This window comes from Bos mutus, chromosome 19 (genome assembly GCF_027580195.1).
Source record: "Bos mutus isolate GX-2022 chromosome 19, NWIPB_WYAK_1.1, whole genome shotgun sequence".
Lineage (NCBI taxonomy): Eukaryota > Metazoa > Chordata > Mammalia > Artiodactyla > Bovidae > Bos > Bos mutus.
Genome location: NC_091635.1, coordinates 20,089,329 through 20,115,829, shown reverse-complemented (window position 1 = coordinate 20,115,829; position 26,501 = coordinate 20,089,329). Strand labels below are relative to the sequence as shown.

The following is a 26,501-nucleotide window of genomic DNA, read 5'->3' as shown; positions in this document are numbered from 1 at the left end:
AAGTACGCTCTCGGCCTCACGCTCCCAAGGAACTGACCGGACGGGCCTCGCCACCGCATACTGTTCCTTTACAGAAGCCGCCACTTCACATCCCACAATTAGGGAGGAGAAACACAGTCGGTGTCCACCCGGATAGTTACGAGAAAGCCCGGGTTTTAAGAAACGAGTGATAAAAAAAGTGACATGAAGAGAACTCGCACTCAAGAGGTTGGGGGTTCTTTTCAGACGCTTCCCCTTAAGTTCTGTGTGGACGGCAAGGGGGTCGCTCAGCCCTAAAGCCGAGCGGGTATGAGAGCTCGTAAAGGCCGCTTAAAGTAGCGAGAGCCCGTGAAGAGGGCCTGAGAGGCGTCCGTGTCCGAGCACACAGCCCGACGCTTAAAGCCTCCGGCCGTTGGGGAGGCCAGCGGGACGGACTTACAGTCGGAACGGGGTTTCCGCGAGCTCGGTTTTCCCGCCGGAGTCGGCCCGGCGGCAGCCTCCCGATCTGCGCAGGCGCACTTTCTTCTCTTGGGGCATGGAAGTGGCGGCGCCGCTTCTGTGTTTGGCGGCGGCTGTCCTGGTATGGGGCGTTCTCTGGGTTTGGGGCTCCTGGGAGCGAATGACGAGGCCGGAGCAGGCTGGCCTGCCCGGAGGCGGAAGCCGGACACTTCTGGTGACGGCGCACCCCGACGATGAAGCCATGTTCTTTGCTCCCACTATTCTAGGCTTGGCCCGCCTGCGGCACCAGTTGTTCCTGCTCTGCTTCTCCGCAGGTAGGAGGCTGTAGGCGGGGCGCGGGGACTCGGGGCGGCGGAGATAATTCAGGCGCCGGCCTGTTTCAGTCAGCCTCTTACCGAAGAGGTTTCTGTCGTAGGCGCCAGGCGAATGATACACTGAAGGAGGACCCTTTTCTGGGGCGAGAATCCGTGATCCCAGCCAGGGTCGGCTTCCCGGAGTGGGGGCACGTGGGCCGCATGTGCGCCAGGCTCCCGGCTACCGCGATTGGAGAGCATTTGCTTCCGATAAATACCTACATCTGCGCTGGGAACTGGCTGTAATCAGTATTCTGTGAAACCTTTTCATTCACAGGAGGGCCAAGAATAACGACCAAACAGAATCTAGGCCGTGTCATGACTGCTGAACTCTTCATTCTGTGCTAGAAAATGTACATGTCAAACCGAGGGGAGAGCCCATTAGACTAGAGAGTAATCTTACAGGTCATTTTAGCGGTCCACTCCACCCAGCTTTCACTGAAGGGACCTTTCAAAGAATAAATCCTCCTTTACCGTACAGAAAAGATGGGATGAGAAAACAGAAATTGACCATTATGCTGTATTATGGTGATAATTGCACAGCTGTATAAATGAAATAACTAAACTGTACATATACAGTGGGTGAAATGGATGGTATGTAAAAACCATACCTCAATAAAGCTGGTTGTAACATGCCCAATCAGCTCTTTTCTCATTTGGTTGCGTTTCCTACCAGTTCTTTTTCTATACAGATTTTTCCCAATAAGCATGTTTTATACGATTTGTCACAGAATATTACTTTGTCATTAATTTCTTAAATATTTATTAAAAACTTTTGTGTACTAATCACTATTAATATAGGCAGGGAACTTCCCTGGCAGACCAGTGGTTAAGACTACAGGCTGCCAATGTAGGGGGTGCCGGTTCCATCTCTAGTCAAGGAACTCAGGTCCCACATGCCAAACAGCACGGCCAAGAGATTAAATAATAATAATAAATGGCCAAAATCCAGAAAATGCTGGTGAGGATGTGGAGCAAAGGAATTCTCATTCACTGTTGATGGGAACACAAAATGGTGCAGTCACTTTGTAAGGAAGTTAGTTTGGTAATCTCTTACAAACCTAAACATACACTTACAGCAATAACCCTCCTTGGTATTTATCCAAAGAAAGTGAAAACATGTTCATCCAAAAACCTACACCCAGATGTTTAAGGCAGCTTTATTTGTAATTGCCAAAACATGAAAGCAACCAAGATGTCCTTCAGTAGGTGTGTGGATAAACTGTGGTCCATTCAGACAGTGGAATATTAGAGCTAAAAAGACATGACCTGTCAAGTCATGAAAAGAAGGAATCTTACATGCGTATTACTAAATGAAAGACGCCAATCTGAAAAGGCTTTGTACTGTATGACTCCACCTACGTGACAATCAAGAAAAGGCAAAACTACGGAGACAGTAAAAAGTGGGGATCAGGGGCTTGGATGGGAGAAAGGATGTATAGACAGAGCACAGAGGATTCTTAGGGCAGTGAAAATACTCTGATACTATAATGATGGATACATGTCATTATATGCATGCTCATTCACTAAGTTGTGTCTGACTCTTTGCAACCCCAGGGACTGTGGCCCGACAGGCTCCTCAGTCCATGGGATCTTCTAGGCAAGAATACTGGGGTGGGTTGTCATACTTTTCTCCAAACCCACGGACTGTACAAGACCAGGAGTGAACCTAATGGAAAGTGTGGACTTCGGATGATGATGGTGTCAGTGGAGGTTCACCAGTTGTAACAAATGTACCATCCAGTGGGAGATCTGATAATGGGGAGGCTGTGGAAGTGTGGGGCAGGGAGTCTCTGGGAACTCTCTGTATCTTACCTTCAAGTTTGCTGTGAGCCTAAAACTTCTCTTTAAAAAGTCTTGACTAAAAAATAAATTTTTTTTCATTAAATAAAGTCTGTCTGCTAGGATGTATACTCTGCCCTGGGAATAAAACTGAAACGAGTTAGGTAATGAACACATCTTTCTGAAACTTTTAATTTAAACATTTATCCATATTAATTAGAACTAGGTATATAGCCTTTTAAATGGTTTCATAGGGATAAACCTTAATTTAGTTTGTTGTTGTTTAGTCGCTAAGTCGGGACCCCATGGGCTGTAGCCCGCCAGGCTCCTCAGTCCATGGGATTTCCCAGGCAAGAATACTGGAGTGGGTTGCCATTTCCTTCTCCAGGGGATCTTCCCAACCCAGGGATAAAGCCTGTGTCTCCAGCATTGAGCCACCAAGGAAGTCTTTTAGTTAGTCATCCCTTCAATTCAGTTCACTCACTCAGTCATGTCCGACTCTTTGCAACCCCATGGACTGCAACGCACTAGGCTTCCCTGTCCATCACCAACTCCCAGAGCTTACTCAAACTCATGTCCATCGAGTCAGTGATGCCATCCAACCATCTCATCCTCTGTTGTCCCTTTCTCCTGCTTATATCAGGGTCTTTTCCAGTGTGTCGGTTCTTCACATCAGGTGGTCAAGTATTGGAGTTTCAGCTTCAGCATCAGTCCTTCCAATGAATATTCATGACTGATTTTCATTAAGATTGACTGGTTGGATCCCTTTACAGTCCAAGGGACTCTCAAGAGTTTTCTCCAACACTAACACCACAGTTCAAAAGCATCAATTCTTCGGTGTTCAGCTTTCTTTATGGTCCAACTCTCACATCTATACATGACTACTGGAAACACCATAGTTTTGACTAGACAGACCTTTGTTGGCAAAGTAATGTCTCTGCTTTTTAATATACTGTCTAGGTTGGTCATAGCTTTTCTTCCAAGAAGCAAGCATCTTCTAATTTCATTGCAGTGATTTTGGAGCCCCCAAAAATAAAGTCTGTCAACTGTTTCCAGTGTTTCCCATCTATTTGCCATGAAGTGATGTGATGCCATGATCTTATTTTTCTGAATGTTGAGCTTTAAGCCAATTTTTTCACTCTCCTCTTTCACTTTCATCAAGAGGCTCTAGTTCTTCGCTTTCTGCCATAAGGGTGGTGTCATAGGCATATCTGAGGTTATTGACATTTCTCCTGGCAATCTTGACCCCAGCTTGTGCTTCATCCAGCCTGGCATTTCACATGATGTACTCTGCATATAAGTTAAATAAGCAGGGTGACAATGTACAGCCTTGATGTACTCCTTTCCCGATTTGGAACGAGTCTGTTGTTCCATGTCCAGTTCTAACTGTTGCTTCTTGACAGGCATACCAGTTCCTCAGGAGGCAGGTCAGGTGGTCTGGTATTCGCATCTCTTTAAGAATTTTCCAGTTTGTTGTGATCCACACAGTCAAAGGCTTTGGCATAGTCAATAAAGCAGAAGTAGATGTTTTTCTGGAACTCTTTTGCTTTTTCGATGATCCAACGGATGTTGGCAATTTGATCTCTGGTTCCTTATTATTGTATGTATATTTAGAAGTTTTTCCCCCCCAGTTTATCTCTATTACAAATAACCTCTTTATGTATACTTCTTGCTTTGATTAACATTTTTTTTCCTCAAAAAAAAATTTTATTGGCAGTAAAAATTAAACCATTTTTCATATATAATGAGAATTTCAATCTAAGCACTTTTCTCAGTTTATTCTATTAAAGATAATAATTGCAAATAGATGCAAGTAATGGTCTCTTTCTTTTTTTGCTTTTAATTTTATGTTTTTATCAACTATGGAAATCAATATAAGCAAAATTTATTTTGAGATGGTTGAATTTTATTTACAAAGTATTATAGGTACAGGAGATTCTTTACTAAATTTCTTCTTGTTTTCTAGTAGGTTGAGGCCAGAAATCAAAATTTTTTCAAAAATATAAGACCTACCAGACTCTGGACACATACTGATATATTAGTATCTGTATTGTTGTCTTTCATTGTTTCCTCTGCATCTAACTTTCTTTGTAATTTTTAAAATTACTTTTAAAATCCCCAACTCATTGAAAACATGTATGGATTAAACATTAGCCACCTTCCTGATTTATTCTAACTTGAAAAGCAGGAAGTTAATAACTTGTTATATAACATAATGAAAGCTGTAACTGCATGACAGAGAAAATACTGTGGACCCAAAATGGGGAAAAGCATGAATTTTCTTTTCACAGAGTTGGAGTAAGGAAACTTTGAAAAGCTTTTCTTTTGAGCTGGTCTTTTAAAATAGGACTTAGGTTCACAGGAAATAGGGCAAGTCATTCAGAGAAATAGTAAAAACATAAGTAAGTCTGGGACTCATTTGAATGCTTCAAAACTCCAGTTCTGAGGGGTAGGGAGAAGCAGGGGGGAAATTGTATCTTATTAGTGGCTCATATAATCCTCTCAGCAATCCTACGATAAGCATTAAATACACAGAATGGTACACATGTATATAATTTGTCCCCCCCGCCTCACCTTTTTCTAAACTATGGAATCTAAATCACAAAAAAGTAACTTAACCAAAGTTAAGAGCTAGGATATGGAGGAACCAGAACCCTGTGAGTCTTTCCAGTTCTGAGCCATTACATCCAATCTGCCTCACACATCTTGTTGCTGTGACAGTTAAGGAATAACTCATTTGATTCCCATTGTATGTTCCAAGAAATACCAGTTCATCAAGCTGCTATTTAAAAAAGTTAATAACGTGACCCAACAAGTTTAGGGAACTTAATCAGATATGCTATCCCCAACCCCCCCGCTTTAAAGCTGTATAGTCCTTGTTAGACTGTCCACATCTTGGTGAAGTCTTGCTATAAAAAATCCTAAAATTTAGTTTAGTTTAGTCCAGCATTTATCCAGTTTATGTAACCACTGAGGTGTGCGTGTTTGTGTGCTCAAGTCGCATCTAACTCCTTGAGGCCCCATGGACTGTACCACACCCCACCGCCGCCGCCCCCCCCCCCCCCCCGCCCCCAGCTCCTCTTTCCATGCAGTTCATGTAAGAATACTGGAGTGGGTTGCCATGTCCTCCTCCTCCAGGGAATCTTCCCAACCACGTCTCTTGAGTCTCCCTCATAGGCAGGGGGATCCTTTACCACTACCGCCATCTAGGAAGCCCAACCACTGAGATATCTATTCATATACAAATGGGAGAAAGCCACAGTAGACAGTACGGTGTTGTAAAATACATTTGGTGGAGAATTAGCACAGACATTTCTGTATTTTAGAAAGCTCGTTCCAGTGGCATATGGAGGACGGTTTGGAGGGAAAGACTGGTTCTCCCAATCAGGAAGTGGAGCCTGTTTCTCTCCTTGAACCTGCATATGACTTGTGACACCTACTGTCTACTGACAGGGTGCACTGTTCTGGAGGGTCATAGCCACTTACTCCACTGAAGTGCCTACATGTTTACCAGACCTAGTGAAAACGCCTCAGATGCTGTCTGACTTCAACTCCGTAACCCCTTCTGTGTTCCTCAGTTCAAACACAAAGCAATAAAATCAGCTCCCCAAGCAGTTTGTCACGACCAATAATCAGAGTCTAATGTGTTCGGCCTCAGACATCAGGAATCGCATCACTAGTGTAAGTTAGGCTCTTAGTACCAAAGATAAGTAACCTTGAGACAAAATAGGAGAGGGGAACCTAAAATATGATGACTGTCACAAAATTGACAATTTCTGACTCAAAAATTTGTGATGAGTACAGTACAAAATGAAATTGTTGTCTGGAGTCTCTTGGGGGTTAGTCCTTCTGTCAGATACAACATAGCGACTGTCTCCTATCTGGGTTCAAAGAGTTCAAAACTCACCCTAGAGGAAGCCCTGCAGCAGTGGAAAGGTTTCACTTAGGAGTTTCTGAGTTTTCTGGGACAGGAAGCAGAGCCACTCTCCACTCTCTCGGGGCCTCATGAGTGCCTGCAGGGTGCTGACACCAGGAATGAGACCGATGCTTTTAAGGTCAAAGACATTTAGGACTTAATCATCAGATCCCAGAGGAGAGCTCATCCTTCTGAGCAGAACACTGGAAATGATGACTTGCCAGGGAAAAATAGCAGAAGGCATACCTGTGGCTGATTCACACTGATGTATGGCAGAAACCAGTGCAATATTGTAAAGCAATTATCCAAAAAAAGAAAATAGCAGAAGGCTTCCCAGAGGGATTGGCATTTGATCTGGATGATAACGGTGGATTGTAATTCAGAGGGAAAGGAAAGGAAAAGGGGGAACGTAAAGATAAAAAGTCAAGGAAAAGGGAGATTAACTCTGAGAACCAAACCAAGTCGATGTGTATTATCACATAATCTTCAGGAAAGCCTGAGGAGAAGGCCATCGTCCCCACTTCACAGCTGGAGAAATCAATGGCTCAGGAAAGTTAACTAGCACAAAGCATATACGCAATTATCTGATGGAGAGTTGGATTGAGGGGTGCAGCAGCCAGACAACTGCTCATAAGTACAGTTTGTGTGTTTAGCCAGTCAGTCGAGTCTGAGTCTGTGACCCCATGGACTGTATCCCACCAGACTCCTTGGCTCATGGGATTCCACAGGCAAGAATACTGGAGTGGGTATTCCCTTCTCCAGGGTGTCTTCCAGACTCAGGAATCGAACCTGCATTTCCTACACTGGCAGCTGTGTTCTTTACCACTGAGCCATCAGGGAAGCCCGAAATGCAATTTAAGTGATACCAAAATGTCACTGTAAGTTATTTGTAAGGATACAGAGCAGTTACTTACCAGAACTGTTATTGGGAAGTATAGTGGACACGACTGATGCAACTTAGCAGCAGCAGTGTATGTGTCAGGAAAATAAAGAATTTATGAGCTATTTAGGGTGCTGATGTGGTCCAGATCCCCAGAGGCATGCTGGAATAGCTGGTTACCAAATTCCAAAGGAGGATATTTTCCTAAAATACTCAGGACTGGCAGCCTCTTTAAGTGTTGAACGGATATTTGAAGACTATCAATTTAAAGGGGCCCAAATGACATATACCCAGACAACACTAATTCAAAAAGATACATGCTAGGAAAGATTGAAGGCAGGAGGAGAAGGGGATGACAGAGGATGAGATGGTTGGATGGCATCACTGACTCGATGGACATGAGTTTGAGTAAGCTCTGGGAGTTGGTGATGGACAGGGAAGCCTGGCATGCTGCAGTCCGTGGGGTCGCAAAGTCGGACACGCCTGAGCGACTGAACTGAACTGAACTGAACATACACACCTGTGGTCATAGCAGCATTATTCACAATAGCCAGGACGTGGCAACAACCTAAATGGCCCACAGAGGACTGGATAAAGACAATGTGGGAAATATATACAATGGAAGTTACCCATAGGAAAGAATGAAAAATGCCAGTTACAGCATCATGGCTGGACCTAGAGATTATCATACTAAATGAAGTAAATCAAAGAAAGACAAATACCACATGAAATTACTTATATGAGGAATCTATCTGTAACAGAAACACACAGACATAGAGAACAGACTTGTGGTTGCCAAGGAGGAGGGAGTTGCGGGGTAGAAGGACTAGGAGTTTGGGGATTTACTCGAGGTAAACTATTACATGCAGGATGGATAAACAGCAAGGTCCTACTGTATAGCAGAGGGAACTGTATTCAGCATCCTGTGACAAACTGAGTTGGAAAAGAATATAAAAAAGAGAAGGTCTATATATATGTGTATAACTGAGTCACTTCGCTGTACAGTACAACATTCTAAATCAATTGTACTTCAATTTAAAAAATAAATAATAGGCCCAAAAGAGTAGTGTGTCTGGATACCCTACTTATTCTGAGTGGTTACAGAAGAGTCAGTCCTAAATCTGCTAACTGCAGAGCCAGTACGCAAAGCCTGTAGCGTGCGGCTGAAACACAGACAGACAGACATATGGATAGACAGAGATGGAGAGGAATTCAATGGTGATTATAAAGATTGTGCTTCACAGGTGTGTCTGACAGTAGTAACCCTAGTGTTGTGTTTCTCCCAACTTTTTATCACAACCACAAAATTTTCAGATAGTTTAAGTCCTTTAGGGAACAAGATGAGAATGAGTGGACAATAGATCTCCACTGATAAAGAAATGGACGACCATGTATTTGTTATCCTCAGGAAATTACTACAATCAAGGGGAGATCCGTAAGAAGGAACTCTTGCAGAGCTGTGATGTTCTGGGGATTCCCCCCTCCAACGTAATGATTATTGAAAACAGGTAAATTTATCTTTTAACAATGTGGAAATTCAGTGGCAATAAATACACAGTGTACACTCAAAAGACAAAAAACTCATGTGGGTGGGCAAGAACATTCTTATTTGAGAAGTCGCCTGAATATAGTTTCACATTTGTTTTCAAGTGGCAGTGTAACATAAATGAATTTTTTCAACTTCTGTTCAGATTTTGTTTTAAGATAGCTACTTTTTTAATCTTAAAAAAAAATTATAAAATATGTCAGAAGTGTAAAGAACAGTATTATGAACCCTCACATGCCTGTTGTCTAAGGCCAGTAATTATCAAGCCTTTGCTATGCATGCATGTATCCCCATATATCTTTTGTGTGTGAAGTTTTAGGGGTTATTATGCAGTTATAACTTAGCTGTGTTTTTTCTTTTTATTGGAGTATAGTTGATTTACAATGTTGTAGTTAGTTTCTGCTGCATGGCAAAGTGAATCTATTATACATATACACATATCCACTTTTTTCAGATTCTTTTCCTATATAGGCCATTACAGAGTACTGAGCAGAGTGCCCTGTGCTGAACAGTAGGTCCTTATGTATTTTTATATAACGGTGTGTATATGTCAATCCCAGTCTCCCAAATTTTTTCCTCCCATGTATGAAGTATTTTAAAGAAAACCCAACCATCAGTACATCAGGTTATTCTACCTTATGTACTTAAGGATAGATCTCTTAAGAAGATAGACTTTTCTTCATGCAGCCACAACGTCATTAGCCACCCATCAAACAAAATTGATAGTAATGGCAATTCCTTGGTTTGTCAAACACCCAGTCCATTTTGAGCTGCTCTGAGTAGCTCAAAAGTGTTTTTTCACCGTAGGTTTGTTCAAATCAGGATATAAACAAAGTGCACACGTTATAGCTGATTGATATGCTTCATATCCCTTCCCCCTCCCAATGTCACTGATTGTTGAAAAAACTGAGGCAGTCATCATGTAGACGACTGTCTGCTGGTTCCATGTGGTATTGCCTCAGTGGTGGTTTTATCCTCTGTATTTCTTGCAAACTGGAAACGGGCACTAACTTTCAGGGACCAGAAGCCGTTCCATGTCCTCCCCATTCCATCATTTCAGGAGACGTGTACTGTCTCACTTTCAGTGATCCTGCAATCAGCTGGTGCGTTTACGTGGTAACGGCCATTCCTTTTCATTGTAAAGACCCACATCAACCTTTCATGTAGTGCTTTCATGATTAGTAATCATTAATTAAGTAAGGATTGCAAAATGGTGAGTCTCTAAATATCTCCCGAGTTCCAAATATACCAGCTATAATTCTTCTATAAAGCAGAACTTTATCAACTGGGGCTATTTAGTTACCCTGATATATATAGTTTGACTCCAAAAGACAGGCTAAAATGCTTCTTTCCCTTTTGTTGCCATTTTCAGAATAGGAGTTGATCCCCTACGTACCTGCACCAGTAACCAATTATTTGTTGGTTTGTCGGATGAGGCAGGCAGGAACTTACATGTTCGGTTTTTCACTTTAAATCATTATGCTCTTTGATACTGCAATCATCTCCTCTTTGACCATTGAGCCTTTTCATGTTGGCACATATGTCCTTTAGATAAGAAATTAAGAATCTGACTTAATTTATTATACTTTTTATATATCCAAAAGATCATGCAGTTTCAGCAACATCCCCTACTTGTAAGATGCTACTCGTAAGAGGAGTCATAAACATGTTAAAAATAAATAATTCCACAGCCAGTTTGAAGATTCAAGGAAGCCAGGTGTCTTAGTCTGCTCAGGCCACCATGGCAAAATACCAGAGTCTGGGCAGTTTAAACAACAGAAATGTATTTTTCTCTCACAATTCTGGAGGTTGAAAGTATAAAATCAAGGTGCAGCAGGGTTGATTTCTGGAGAGGGTTTCCTTCTTGGCATGCAAATGGCCATCTTCTCCCTGTCTGCTCCCAAGCAGTGGGGAGAGGGAAGTTTCTCTCTTCCTCTTCTTACAAGGCCACCAGTCCTATAGGGTTGCTGCTGCTGCTACTAAGTTGCTTCAGTAGTGTCCGACCCTGTGCGAGCCCATAAACAGCAGACCACCTGGCTCCTCTATCCTTGGGATTCTCCAGGCAAGAACACTGGAGTGGATTGCCATTTCCTTCTCCAATGCATGAGAGTGAAAAGTGAAAGTGAAGTCACTCAGTTGTGTCTGACTCTTCATGACCCCATGGACTGTAGCCTACCAGGCTCCTCTGTCCATGGGATTTTCCAGGCAAGAGTACTGGAGTGGGTTGCCATTTCCTTCTCCCCTATAGGGTTAGGGCTTACCATTATGACCTCATTTAACCTTGTGCACGTGCATGCTAAGGTCACTTCAGTTTTGTCTGACTCTTTGTGACCCTATGGACCATAACATAGTCCGCCAGGCTCCTCTGTTCATGGGGATTCTCCAAGCAAGAATACTGGAGTGGATTGCCATGCCCTCCTCCAGGGGGATCTTCCCAAGCCAGGGATCGAACACAAGTCTCTTATGTCTCCTGCATTGGCATGCGGGTTCTTTACCACTGTCACCATCTGGGAAGCCCCTCACTTAACCTTAATGACCTCCTAAAGACCCCATCTCCAATACAGTCATATTGGGGATTAAGGCTTCAACCCTCGGATTTGAGGAGAACACAGTTCAGTCCCTGGCAGCATGCAGTTTTCAGTCTTTCAGCCTCTAGTTTCCTAACTGAGCAACGCAGAGCTCTGGAATCTTGCTCTGGGTTATTTAGATGAGTCAAAGGGAAGGATGAAGGGGACGAAGAGAAAGGAAGGTTTCACAGAAGGCCCACGTTCAGAATAATCATGGTAACTATACATTCAATTCACTGTCAGTGCCAAGGACCTCACTAAACACATGATCTTGAAAATAATCCAGTTACTTCCCCAGGTTATAGATGAGAAACAGAGGACTAGTGAGAGGTTAAGTCATCTGCCTGGGGTCATCCAGCTGACACTAGCAGAGCAAGCCTTGCAGCCAAGGCCATCTGGTCACTGCGCCCTGACTCCTCCAAGCCTGACTCACAATTGCACAAAGGTCACCTCATTCAATTCTTCAATTGACTGAACAAAAACAGGTTTTTTTATGATCCTTTTTTAGTTTCACACAAAGAAACTGAAGCTTAAGAGACTCCTCTGAGGTCAGACGTTTAATAAATGACAGTCAGTGCTAGGATTCGGAAACAGAAAGGAAGACGGAATTGATTCCTGACTTTCTGCAGGAAAGTAGGTCACCACTTGATTAGGGTAAGCGAACGACCAGCGTGTGCTTAAGAGAACACCTGAGGTTGTGTACTGTCAGTGCTGTCTTCCATTGCTCTGAATTTTATGGCTTGATTCCAAGGAGGTATTTAGCCATAGGAGCTCACCTAAGTAAACCCCTTAGCCAAAGCCTTGAAGAGAGAAAACAATTCCATTTTCAAGAGAAGGCATCTGAGTCATTAGACAACTAAGTGGATACGCTTGGTAACCTTACCCAGTTCCTTAATACTTGTAGGTTCTGCTAATTTAAAGGACCATGTGATGTTTAAATGAATGTGATTAACAGATACAGATTAAAGCTCCTGGAATGGGCAAGGCACCGTGCTAGAGGCTGAAGAAAAAGAACAGTTCAAGGTCCAGGAACTGGATAATGGGTGTTGGTCTGATAGGCACCACTGCTGTGTTTGCACAAATGGTGGTTGTGCCCGTGCTGAGGTTCAAGCCTAGAAAAGGGCTTAGAGACCCTCTCCCGGACACTTGGGAACTGAATGTGACTGGGAAATGCAGCCTACAGACTGAGTATTCATTTGTTGCTTTTGTGTTGGAGTCCATAGAATTGTTTCATTTACATTTCAAAACAAAAAGTAAACGCACATTTCTGTATGTATATTCTAAAAGAACACACACCAGACTTGTCAATAGCTGCTGCTCTTTAGTTGGGCCAGGGAAGAACACTAGCACTTCTTAATTTTCACAGAATTCTGTACAGTTTTATTTTGCTTTTGTTTGTTTGTTTTTTTAAAGGAAGCCTGTATTACTTTTTAAAAGACAAACAGACTTCAGAGATACTGCAAGTACAGGCCCAGACCACCGCAATAAAGCAAGTCAATAGGAATTTTTTGGTTTCCCAGTGCATATAAAAGTAACATCAACACTATACCATAGTCTATTAAGTATGCAAGAGCATTATATCTAAAAAAAAAAATAACATACATACCTTAATTGAAAAGTAGATATCATCTGAGCCTTCAGCCAGTTGTAACAATAACATCAAAGGTCACGGATCACATATCACCATAACTAATATAATAATAATGAAAAAGTTTGAAATATTGCAAGAATTACTGAAATGTCACACAGATACACAAAATAAGCAAATATTGTTGGAAAAAGGCCCCCAGTAGTAGACTTTGCTGTCATAGGTCCACAACCCTTCAGTTCATTAAAAATGCAGTATCTTCAAAGCACAGTAGTGAAGTGCAATAAAATGATTATATATTTTTAAAGACTACTACTACATGACTAATAAAAATTCTTCCCTCTGTACTCAGCTTCTATCCATACAAGTGAAGGCTAAATTAGAAACAATTCTGTATACATTTTGGTAAGTTCAAAGCATAGAATAGAGTTCCTTGAAAAGATAGTAATGATTTTTAAGCCTTTTTATAAACACTGTGGTCTTCTCAGGGCCTCATTCTGAAGGACCAGTGGGCAGAGGGTCAGATATGCTCTCCAAAGGGCTCAAGCTGGAAATGGGGAGGGGTTTAAGGGGGGCTTCCCTGGTGGCTCACATGGTAAAGAATCTGCCTGCAACACAGGAGACCCAGGTTCAATCTCTGCATTGAGAATATCCCCTAGAGGAGGGCAGGGGAACCCACTCCAGTATTCTTGCCTGGAGAATCCTCATGGACAGAGGAGCCTGGAGGGCTACAGTCCATGGGATTGGAGAGTTGGACACGACTGAGCGACTCAGACACACACACATACACACACACACACACTGACTGTAATGAAATAAAGTAGACCTTCCAGTCATAACCAGGCCCATAAAAATGCATCAGGGCCCAACAACCAACCGTTGGGAGAAACTTTTGGGGTCTTGGAGGTGATTGTGGTCTGATCCCTGCTCCTAGCATCCCATACCTGCCGTACCCACATCACATCTATTCCCACCACAAAAGCAGAGGATTCCCAGCACCCCAGTCTGTTCTCATATGCAAGTCAGGCTGCAAACCCACCAAGCTTTCTTCTGCATCCACACTCATGCATGTGCCCGGCCCTCCTCTGCCTGCTTCCTCCCTTCCCAGCTCCCCACATCCTGGCTGTCTAGCAAACTCCTATTCATCCTTGAAACCCCAGCTCAAGATTACCTTCGACTCTGCAACATCCATGATTTGCCCAGATTTTCTTGGGCACTTTGGCTACATTGTCATTGTCCCATCATATCCCAATATATACATCATTTTTTTACTCCATAAGCCCCTCTGTATCTTTTCTTCATGTATCCCCAACCACTATCCTAACACTTTATATATAGTTGCTCAATGCATGTTAGTTGAATAAACAGGCTACTTGGCTCACACCAGAAGCTTCCTTCCTGTGGCACCCCATAAGTGTGTGGTCTCCAACCCCCTTTCCTCAATTTTTTTTTTTTAATTGACTCAGAAATGGTGAATAGCAAACCAATTCCTGAGACTTCAGTAAAACTTTTCACTTTTTTTTTAAAAGAAAACAGTCTTGATCCCTGACTTGCATGGTTATTTTTAGCCTTTTGGAAGTCCTAAGTGAGCACTTAGGTTTGGGAGTATTTTTCTACATCTTGATTTTCCCACTCTTTCAGTTTGGCTCCACCATCCTAAGGTTTCAGCATCTTTTCTCCCACTGCTCGTCTCAACGTCATCCTGGCATTAACAAGCCCAAGACCTTAACAGACTGATTTGAGTTGAACAAGGAAATAGAATCCAGTACCCACTAGGCAACATAAATGAGCCTGGCCTGCTACCAGTTCCTAGAAGTCTCTGTGTTTTCCAATAAATGCACACAAATCAGTGAAAGGGAAGCCACAAAGCAGAGAGTCTGGGGCTGCTGGGGTCCCGTTGGTAACTAATCCCCTCTCCTCTTGAGACCCTGTAAAAGCCGGCCCCTTCCAGAAACCAAAACAGACCATATGCCAAGTGCCAAAGTGAACGTGACCAAGCATCCTCTTACTGTAAAGAGATAAAACGAAGCTCCTCGCAGGGCCTTTTCTCCAAAGACACAAAGAAGTGACTGGGTACAGTTAGAGGGCAGCGTTCCAGCCCCAGTTGGCAAGAGCAGGGCAGGGCTCCCGTCCTCCCAGAGGGCACAAAGGACGACGTTTCCTAGAAAAGGAGCCGTGGGAGGAGACTGCAGTGGACCAAGCTGATATGGAGCGACTGTGCCAACATGGAAGGCTGCTCCCGTGCTACTTCAAAGGCAAGTTATCCTGGGAGCTGGAGGGAGGCTGGGTCGTCAAGTCACATGTCAGTTTAGAAGAAGAGTGGGACCAGGGAGGCTGGCCTCAACAAGGCATGTATTTGTGGCTGATTCTGCTCCTTGAAAGAGGCTGTAAATATACCACAAAAATAGGAACCAAGGTGACTGTGTGTTGTGATATTCATTACAGCAAAAAAAATTGATAGCAACCTAACATAGCAGTAGGTGATTAATTATATAGCCATGGTCCAGAACATTAAGCCACAATTTAAAAGTTTCTTTTTAATATTTATTTATTTGGCTGCCTCGGGATATTCCTTACGTCCTTTGGGATCTTTTGTTGCAGTAGTTGCAGCACTTGGGCTTAGTTGCAGCACTTGGGCTTAGTTGCCCCACAGCATGTGGGGTCTTAATTCCCTAACCAGGGATCGAACCCAATTGCAGCCTTAACCACTGGACCACCCGGGCAGTCCCACACAATTCAGTTTTCCATGCATAGTTCATAATATAGGAAGATGTTCCTGATAGAATACTGAGTTTAGAAAGCAGTATATACTTCCTTTACACTCTTCTGTATTTTCCTTAGTTTTGATAATGAGCATACATCAGTTGTAAACCAACAGTCTCACTGAATTTATTTTACAGTATATTGTTTCTGGGAAGGTGAGGCTTGATTCTGAGGCACTTCCAAATCCTGTGGGAAGTGCCAAGGTAGAGCACTGCTGGCCAGCTCTGCACCCCTTTCTGGGGCAGATCTCACCAGGCGGGTATGTTCCATGTCCTGTGATTTTCTGATATGGTGGTTTACTTGCTTCATCAAAGTTGATGCTCTGTAATTATTTCGTTTGCTGTTGTTTGCTATGGAGTTTGAGGGAAGAGAGTGAAATGAAGATGTCGCTAGGACTATAAGTGGAAGTCTGCGTTTCAACTTAAACAGATTCCTGCTGGCAGTTGAAGGAAAGGTGAATATGAGGAAAATCAAGACCAGAGAAAAGAAAAAGGGAAGTACAGTGTGATGGAAGAGCTCTCGTCCAGGAGTCATGAAATTTGGCTTCAGCTTTTAAGGCTGTGTCACCTTTGGCAAATAATGCCCTCTCTCTGGGCTTCTCTCGTCTTATATGTGCAACGACTGGATGAGATGGTGACTTTTCCTAAACTCCTAGATCTTCTCAGGGGTAGAGCAGAATGTGTTTAGATGTGGTTGTTCTATAAATGGAGGGTCATGTGCTTAACTCAGCAATGTAGCTGATTTGTTTTTAAGTGCTTACCATTTTACTGAGCTACATTTCATGACACCCATGGCAGACTATGTCCCTTGTCACACACTTTGGTCCTTTCCTTGGGAAGCAGAGCAGGGATTTTTTTAATAAATTAACATTTTTATTCTTATTTATTTGGTGGCACTGGGTCTTAGTTGCAGCATGCACACAGGATCTTTTTTAATGTATATAATTATTTGCTTACTTATTTTTGGCTGGGCTGGGTCTTCGCTGCTACACAGGCTTTTCCCTAGTTGCGGCGAGTGGGGACTGCTCTCAGGTTGCTGTGCCTCTGCGAGCTGCTCACTGCGGCGGCTTCTCTTATTGAGGAGCACGGGCTCCAGGGCATGAGGGCTCAGTAGTCCTCAGGCTCTAGAGCACGGGCTCAACAGTTGTGGCGCGCAGGCTTTGCTGCTCTGCAGCAGATGGGATCTTCCCAGATCAGGGAACCATGTCTCCTGAATCGACAGGCAGATTCTTTACCACTGAGCCACCAAGGAAGCCCTGAATAGGGATATTAAAAAACTAAGAAATAGACCCTTTAAGAACCAAACTGAGTTTAGCCAGCTCACCCTTACCTCCACTGTCATAGTCCATCTGGGAAGCTAGAACAAAAACACCACAGACTGGGTGGCTCGTAACAGAATTTTGTCTCACAGTTCTGGAGGCTAAGAAGTCCAAAATCACAGTGTTAGCAGATGAGGTGTCTGGTGGGGCCGTGTCTCCTGGTTCACAGACTACCGCCTTCTTGCTGTGTCCTCACGTGGTGGAAGGACCAAGGGAGTGCTCTAGGGTTCCTATTCTAAGGACACTAGTCCCATTCAGGAGGATTCTGCCCTCGTGACCTCATTACCTACCAGAGGCCCCACCTCCAGATACCATCACATTGGGGAAATGGGTTTCAACATATGGATTTTTAGGGGACACCAATGTTCAGTCTATAGCATCTGCAGTAATTGCAGTAGGAACCAAAAACTCTGGATGAGAGGCAACTAATTGTCTCCCACTCAGGCCTTACAGACAAAGTGTCTGCGCCCAGAACAAAGGTTACGGGGTCAGCCTTTCAGATTATTTCGCCACCACACCAAGTTCCAAGAAAAAAGTCTTAGTCATCTGGGGGATGAGAGCCCTTAGGACAAGAAACACTGCAGCTGCCTGTGTGTGTTGCAACATAAGATGATGTGGTGGTCCTCTGGCAAAACTGTCATGGTGAGACAGGCCTGGTTCTGCAGGGCTGCAGGCCTGCATGCTCAGTCACTCAGTCATCTCCAACCGGGGTTCTCTGTCCATGGAATTCTCCAAACAGGAATACTGGAGTGGGTTGCCATTTCCTCTTCCAGGGGATCTTCCCGACCCAGGGATTGAACCTGGGTCTCCCTGCATCAGCAGGCAGATTCTTTCCTGCTGAGCCACTTCGGAAGCCCCATAGCTTAACTAGCCAGTTTCTGTACTAGAAGGATTTATAGGGTTTACTCTCTTTCAGGTTTTCTTTTTCTTTTTTTTTCCTTTTTTAATAATACTGTCACCCTCACATATATAGTCAGTTGATTTTCAACAGTGCTGCCAAGACAACTCACCAAGGCAACATAGTCTCTTCTGCAAATGGATATCCACATACCAGAGAACAAGCTTCCCCTCCCCTCCACTAAACACAAAAATTAGCTCAAATAGACCCAAATAAGAAGAGCTAAAACTATCAAACAGTTGCAAGAAAATATAGAAGTAAATCTGCATGAGTTTGGGTTAGGCAGAACCTTCTTCGATATGACACCAAAAGTATCAACCACTAGCAAAAGGAAAAACAGATCAAATTAAAACCTTTTTTGCTTGATGCATACCATCAAGAAAATGAAAAGACAACTCACAGAATGAGAGAAAACATTTGCAAATCATATATCTGAAAAAGGATTGATATCCAGAGGTCAATATAGAGAAATGTAATATATCCTTATATAGTATATATGGGCTTCCCTGGTGGCTCAGCAGTAAAAAAAATAATCCACCTGCCAATACAGGTGAAACAAGGGGCGTGGGTTCCATCCCTGAGTCAGGAAGATCCCCTGGAAAAGGAAATAGCAACCCATTCCAGTATTCTTGCCTGGGAAATCCCATGCTACAGTATATAGGATCACAAAAGAGTTGGACACGACTGAAGGACTAAACAACAACAATATAGTATATATAACATATAAAATAATATATAAAGAACTTCTGTAAGCAACAACAAAAAGACAAACAGCCTAGTTTTTAAAATGGTCAAAGTACTTGTATAGACATTTCTCCAAAGAAGATACACAAATGGCCGATAAGCACAGGAAAAGATTTTCAACATCATTAGTTATTACAGGAATGAAAATCAAAACCACTGTGAGACAGTACTTCACACTCCCTAGGTTGACCATTTTTAAAAAAATAAAAAGGGAAATGCTAAATGCAGGCCAGGATACAAAGAAATTGGACCCCTCAGGCACTGGTGGCTTTGTGTAAAACAGTTTGGCAGGCAGTTCCTCAAAAATGTAAATACAGAATTACCTTTACCCAGCAATCTTACTCCAACATAAATACCTAAAAGAATTGAAAACATTCAGATGAAAATGTGTACATGAATGCACACAGCAGCACCATGCATGGTAGCAAAAGGGTAGAAATGACTCAGTGTCCATTCACAGATGAGTAAATGAGCAAAGCATGGTCTGGCCATACACTGGACACTACACAAAAAGTAGTGAAGTCCCATCACATGCTACAGACTGCATGAACCTAAAAAGAAGCCTGGTAACAGGCAGCCACACAGGGTATAATCATTATCCCCACACAGGGGATTATCTGAAATACCCAGGGCAGGCAAATCCAGAGACACAAAGTAGATCAGTGGCTGCCAAGAGTGGGGAGGGAAAGGGAGTGGGAAGTGACTCATAATGGGGTTTATTTTCTGAGATGACGAAAATGTCCTAAAATTGCAATGACAGTTGCACAACTCTGTGAACATACCAAAAAAAAACCCACCACACTGAATTGTGCACTTGAAATGAGTGGACTGAAAAATTATGTGAATTATGTCTCAATTAAGCTGTTCTGGAAATAACAGTAATATTTAATAACAATATTTATGATGTGCACTGTAAAAACAAACAGTACAAAAATATATCCAGTGAGGAAAAACGAATATCTCCCTCCACATACGCTTCTCTCCTCAGAAAATCACTGTTAACTACTCAATGTGTAAACTTCCATACCTTCAATACTTTACAAATGCAGATTTACATACAGAAACACAAATATATTTCATTTTTTCAGTGAGGCATACTACTCCATGGGATACCTGTATCATAACTTACTTGACTAATAAAACCATCCATCCCGTGGCTTTGCTAGAATCATCATTCAGTTCAGTTCAGTTCAGTCGCTCAGTCATGCTCTTTGCGACCCCATGAAGTGCAGCATGCAAGGCCTCCCTCTCCATCACCAACTCCCAGAGTTCACTCAAACTCACGTCCATTGAGTCCATGATGCCATCCAGCCATCTCATCCTCTGTCGTCCCCTTCTCCTCCTGCCCCCAATCCCTCCCAGCATCAGAGTCTTTTCCAATGAGTCAACTCTTCGCATGAGGTGGCCAAAGTACTGGAGTTTCAGCTTTAGCATCATTCCTTCCAAAGAACACCCAGGACCGATCTCCTTTAGAATGGACTGGTTGGATCTCCTTGCTGTCCAAGGGCCTCTCAAGAGTCTTCTCCAACACCACAGTTCAAAAGCATCAATTTTTCAGCGCTCAGCTTTCTTCACAGTCCAATGCTCACATCCACACATGACCATTGGAAAAACCATAGCCTTGACTAGACAGACGTTTGTTGGCAAAGTAATGTCCCTGCTTTTGAATATGCTATCTAGGTTGGTCATAACTTTCCTTCCAAGGAGTAAGCGTCTTTTAATTTCATGGCTGCAATCACCATCTGCAGTGATTTTGGAGCCCAAAAAATAAAGTCTGACACTGTTTCTACTGTTTTCCCATCTATTTCCCATGAAGTGATGGGACCAGATGCCATGATCTTAGTTTTCTGAATGTTGAGCTTTAAGCCAACTTTTTCACTCTCCTCTTTCACTTTCATCAAGAGGCTTTTTAGTTCCTCTTCACTTTCTGCCATAAGGGTGGTGTCATCTGCATATCTGAGGTTATTGATATTTCTCCCAGCAGTCTTGAAGAAGCTTGTGCTTCTTCCAGCCCAGCGTTTCTCATGATGTACTCTGCATATAAGTTAAATAAGCAGGGTGACAATATACAGCCTTGACGTACTCCTTTTCCTATTTGGAACCAGTCTGTTGTTCCATGTTCAGTTCTAACTGTTGCTTCCTGACCTGCATATAGGTTTCTCAAGAGGCAGGTCAGGTGGTCTGGTATTCCCATCTCTCAGAATTTTCCACAGTTTATTGTGATCCACACAGTCAAAGGCTTTGGCATAGTCAATAAAGCAGAAATAGATGTTTTTCTGGAACTCTCTTGCTTTTTCGATGATCCAGCAGATGTTGGCAATTTGATCTCTGGTTCCTCTGCCTTTTCTAAAACCAGCTTGAACATCTGGAAGTTCATGGTTCACATATTGCTGAAGCCTGGCTTGGAGAATTTTGAGCGTTACTTTACTAGCGTGTGAGGTGCAATTGTGCGGTAGTTTGAGCATTCTTTGGCATTGCCTTTCTTTGGGATTGGAATGAAAACTGACCTTTTCCAGTCCTGTGGCCACTGCTGAGTTTTCCAAATTTGCTGGCATATTGAGTGCAGCACTTTCACAGCATCATCTTTCAGGATTTGAAATAGCTCAACTGGAATTCCATCACTTCCATTAGCTTTGTTCATAGTGATGCTTTCCAAGGCCCACTTGACTTCACATTCCAGAATGTCTGGCTCTAGGTGAGTGATCATACCATCATGATTATCTTGGTTATGAAGATCTTTTTTGTACAGTTCTGTATATTCTTGCCACCTCTTCTTAATATCTTCTGCTTCTGTTAGGTCCATACCATTTCTGTCCTTTATCGAGCCCATCTTTGCATGAAATGTTCCCTTGGTATCTCTAATTTTCTTGAAGAGATCTCTAGTCTTTCCCATTCTGTTGTTTTCCTCTATTTCTTTGCATTGATCGCTGAGGAAGGCTTTCTTATCTCTTCTTGGTATTCTTTGGAACTCTGCATTCAGATGCTTATATTTTTCCTTTTCTCCTTTGCTTTTTGCTTCTCCTCTTTTCACAGCTATTTGTAAGGCCTCCCCAGACAGCCATTTTGCTTTTTTGCATTTCTTTTCCACGGGGATGGTCTTGATCCCTGTCTCCTGTACAATGTCACGAACCTCATTCCATAGTTCATCAGGCACTCTATCAGATCTAGACCCTTAAATCTATTTCTCACTTCCACTGTATAATCATAAGGGATTTGATTTAGGTCATACCTGAATGGTCTAGTGGTTTCCCCTACTTTCTTCAATTTCAGTCTGAATTTGGCAATAAGGAGTTCATGATCTGAGCCACAGTCAGCTCCTGGTCTTGTTTTTGCTGACTGTATAGAGCTTCTCCACATCATTAACCATCGTGAAATAAATAACACCCCACAGCTGTTCACACTGGAGTGATACATAGAGTAAGAAGCTATTTAGTTACACATCAGGGTTTGCAGTGTGGGCTTCCTGTCCACCTCCAGGATAAGACCTTGACCCTAGTGAGGTAAGAAACCTAGATTTTGCATTTTTTACAGACTCCCTAGATGATCATAAAGCACAGTAATGTTTGGGAACCTCTGAGCTGCTATTTCTGAGTTGCAACTCCCATTTCCTGAGACAGAGAAGTGGAGTGGGCAAGCCTGGATCAGGTCATCCAGGACAGGGGAAGCTTGGATCAGGTCACCTGGGAAGGGGAATTATTTGGTCTTTTTGCTTGGAGCATAAGTATAGGAGCAAGTTTTCTCATAGGAATGCAAGAGCAGGAAGGACTGAGAGTGAGGAAGAAAATCCTGGAGTCTCCAGTCACTGGCATTCCTGAGGGGACCTCTGTGTATCGCCCAGAGCATGCAGTCCCCCGAGCCCAAGTACCAATGACACAGCCTCAGCTCTGAGCTCAGCCACATCTCACGAGACCTCAGAAGCACTGGCTGCTTCAGAAGCCATCCACGAGGAGCAGAATCTCTCACTTAGGACTCACCACTCTCAGCAGAGATGTTAATCTCTATTAAGCAACCGAACAGTGAGACTTTGTAAACACTTTACCTCACTGATTATATAAAAGTTCTCACTGAACTATTACAAAGTCAGCAATTAATATTAATCCTGTTGAGTTAGAGTAAGAATACACTGCTTAGAGCCTTGTCCCATTGTCCCACCTCCCAGCCTGTCTGCTGGGGATGCCCAGGACCCCCTGCAGGCCAGTTACAGCTTTGGGGTCACTCCTGACACTTGCTTAGCTGTGCCTGGCCAGCAGCTGATCTCACCAGGCCCTTCTCGTAGCTGCTGAAACTCGTAGGGAGGATGTTAGTGTACCTCCCCGTAAACTTGGATGGCCACCAGGACCCTCCCGTTTTGTAAATCATTGGGCCCTGTGCCCTTCGTGCTCATGACCAGCACCCAGCCTCGCCCTTGGTGCTGGGGTGTCCATCCAGAGCCATCAGGCAGGCCACTCTCAGCTTCCCCATTCTGCCAGCCTGGTCACTGTGAACCCTCCTCAGCCTCCTCGCAGTCCTCTTCTGGCAGCCTGAGCACTCACCTCTGCTGACTGCACCACTGCCCCCAAGGTTGCTGTGGAGGGTACCCGGGACCTCTCAGCTCCCTCCCCTGCTCCTACTCAGCCCTCCAGCCAGGTATCCATTTTGTCTCCATCTTTCTACCCCCACCCTCTGCGTCTAGGCTTCTGCAGAGAGGTCCTCTCATTGAAACACAGGTGGAATCCTCAGAAACCTTTGAAGACCCCTGGGTCTAATCACACAGGGTGTCTGCTGCTGACTGCCCTTCTCTGTGGCCCAGCACCCATCACCCCTTTCCTTTCTTGGCATCAAATACCATCCAATCCAGAGTCAGCTCAAGAGCTGACCTTTACAGGACCCTGACCACATGCCAGCCTCTAAGTGTCCACCAGGTTTTACCTCGTTTTATCCTCACCACGGCTGATGATGCGGGAGCTGTTAGCCCTCGTCAAGTCCGCAGCTCTGCTCCCTGCTTCACACGTCCATCCTCTGCGGCCAGATTGTCCGGGCCTTACCTGTCCCCTCCTGCCCCATGTGGGTAGCTTGCTCTCTACCACCATGGCTACTGGTTTGCTGCATCCTCAGACATCCTCACAGCTGCACAAACCCTTCCTGGCCTCCCAAGTCCCTCAGGCCTCCTGCCTCTTTCTTCCTCCCAAACTTCTTGAAGCTCCTGGCGCTGCTCTCTCACCACCCACTGGCCCATCCTTCTGCACCACCTGCCCCTTTTCATGGGCACTGCTGCCAGGGCCGCCCATGGTCCCCCCAAGAGGTGAAATCCAGCAGCCTTTCCTTCCTCAAGCCCCGCCATCACGGTCCCGTGGACTGGTCTGCTCCGTCTCTGCCCCACCAGACCATCCCTCCCTTCTCCCCCAACCTGACTCAAGCTCACCAAGCTACGGTTCTGGTTCCTGATCCCTTGAGGCAATTCCCGGAGAGCTTCTCCATGGCTACAGCTCCTTCATGAGAATTTCTTTTTTTTTTTAATGCACTGTTTTAATTTCGACAGTCTTAAGACAAACCAAAAAAAAGGAAGCCCCAGTTGACTGAGCTCTCTGTAGCTGGGTACCACCAGTTTCAGTGCCCCTCCTAGCACTCTGCATTATTACACCCAGTGATGACTAAATAAAGTGACACCTCTGACATGGGTTTCCCTGGTGGCTCAGACAGGAAAAGAATCTGCCCACAATGTGGGAGACCTGGGTTGGATCCCTGGAGAAGGAAATGGCAACCCACTCCAGTATTCTTGCCTGGAGAATTCCATGGACAGAGGAACGTGGTGGGCTACAGTCCATGGGGCCCCAAAGAGTCAGACACAACTGAGCAACTAACACTTTCTGACTGTAAGGAAGGCACCAGGCAAACATGAAGTCCTCGCATGTGATGCTGGAGTCACCTTCAATGGCGTTTTCTTTCTTACTCTTACCATCCAGTCAGGCACTAAATCTGACAAAGTCTCCTTCCATAAATGTTCTGGGCGCCTTTCTCTCTCCCATCCCCAGGGCCTTGTCTTTGGTCTGGACCCTTGCCAAGGCCTAACTGTGCTCCACCCCCAAGTTCACCCTTCACTTTCCCAGGTTGACATCCTAAAGCAAACCTGATCCAGCCACTGCCCTGAGGAAACCTCCCTGTGCCCCTCCCCCTGTATGACGGTCTCTACACGAGACAGGTGGTGACCTCAGTCACGGCCCCACACTCACCCCACACACCATGGCTCCACTCTTCTCTTTCTAGAACTCTAGCCCCTGTCCGGAGGCCGGTTCATCCTGACCCAACACAGACACCGCCACCTACATGACTCTTTCATCCATACTGTACAACCTTAACATTTCCTCTCTGAACCACCACAGCAACGTGTTTGACTGTTTCTTGCAGTGACTTTTTGCCTTGGATTTAATTATTTGAGCACTGGTCTGATCCTCCTGAGGTGCCTTGCAGTTCAGTGGAACCTACAGTTATGGTTCCCTTTCACCCTGAGATGCCCCAGGGGCTCCCTGGTTTGGCAACCCCCTTCCCACACTGGGACTCCAGGGTGTCCTAGTGGGCTAACTGCACTGCCCACGGGGACTCCATATCCCACCCTCTGGCTTTGCTTCTGCTCTTCTCACTTGGTTCCAGGTGTGTGCTGAAGTCAGGGATGAACCCCTTCTCTGACATGACCCTAAATTTGGCTTTTTTTTAAAAAGGGAGTAAGGCGGACATTTCAGGTACCAGAAGATTGAGAAGTGTCCGAAGTGTAGGCCCCGGCCCTTCTATCTCTGTCCTGAGCAACAATGCACAGCCTCTGCTCAGGGGGGCCCTGGGGAGAGGGGAGAGGTGGGGACGGAGACCTGGGCCTCCCAGCTGAGCCCTGTGACCGCTGAAGTGAGCTCAGTGAGCAGTTCTGTTTCTCAGTTGCCACGTAAGACAGCAAATTGGCAATTTGGGGGAAAAGATCTCACAAGAACTTCACAGGATTTACACACCTTGATGGGGGTACTGATTAATGTAAAATGCATGTCTTCCTGAGAAACGTGAGCTACAGCCCTGACCTGCAGGTCCCTTTTATGTGCCTGAGGAGGGCCAGGCGCCTCTGTGGACAAGGGTCTCCTGGGACACGTGGTCGTTGTCCACGCTCTTAAATTGCTTGCGGGGGTGGGATGGCTGGCAGCCCAGATGTTTCACAGACACCAACTGGTCTGTTTCAGCCTCTTCCTGGTTCTTGGTCCCTTCTTTCCTCTTCGCCTTTCCCTGTTTCTTTTCCTCTCTCCTCTTGACTTGTCCCTGGCGATTCCCAGACGCGACCCCACCCCCACCCCCGCAGCAGCCCAGGTGACCCGCCTGCGCCCCGCCCACCTCCGGTGGCCCTGAACTCGGGTGACCTTTGCCCGCCCGGAGGTCTGAGGAAGTCCTCGGTTTAGAAATAAGCCGGGGTGGGGGATGGAGATGGGGTGGAGGACGATCCACAGGCCCAAATAAGGGCGCACACGGCGCCCGCGGGGCGCGGTGACTGTGCCCACCCCCGGGTCCCCAGGCTCGGGAGGGGACAGCCCACCGCGCCCCCCACCCCGAGGCCACGCCTCACACGGCCGGGGGCAGTCACTACAAAGTGCAGAGCAGGTCACAGTTATTCTGAATCTCCCGGGCCGAGCGCGGAGGTCCAGGGCAGGGCTAGGTTTGGGGCCTTTTCCGGCGGAATTGAGGCCGTGTTCGCTCACTG

General features: G+C 44.8%; 1 protein-coding gene across 2 annotated transcripts in view; it reads left to right on the top strand.

The window, feature by feature from the left end:
- The first annotated feature begins 451 nt into the window (after nucleotides 1–451).
- The window catches only part of PIGL (phosphatidylinositol glycan anchor biosynthesis class L), a 49,719-nt gene continuing 23,669 nt past the window's right edge, over nucleotides 452–26,501 (top strand). The window contains exons 1-2 of one of the 2 annotated variants that reach the window (XM_070389567.1): nucleotides 452–752; nucleotides 8,778–8,877. In XM_070389567.1, the coding sequence (XP_070245668.1) occupies nucleotides 515–752; nucleotides 8,778–8,877 (338 nt within the window). In that variant the 5' untranslated portion in view covers nucleotides 452–514. The remainder of the gene's footprint in view (nucleotides 753–8,777; nucleotides 8,878–26,501) is intronic. The other variant, XM_005887256.3, reaches the window with a different exon arrangement.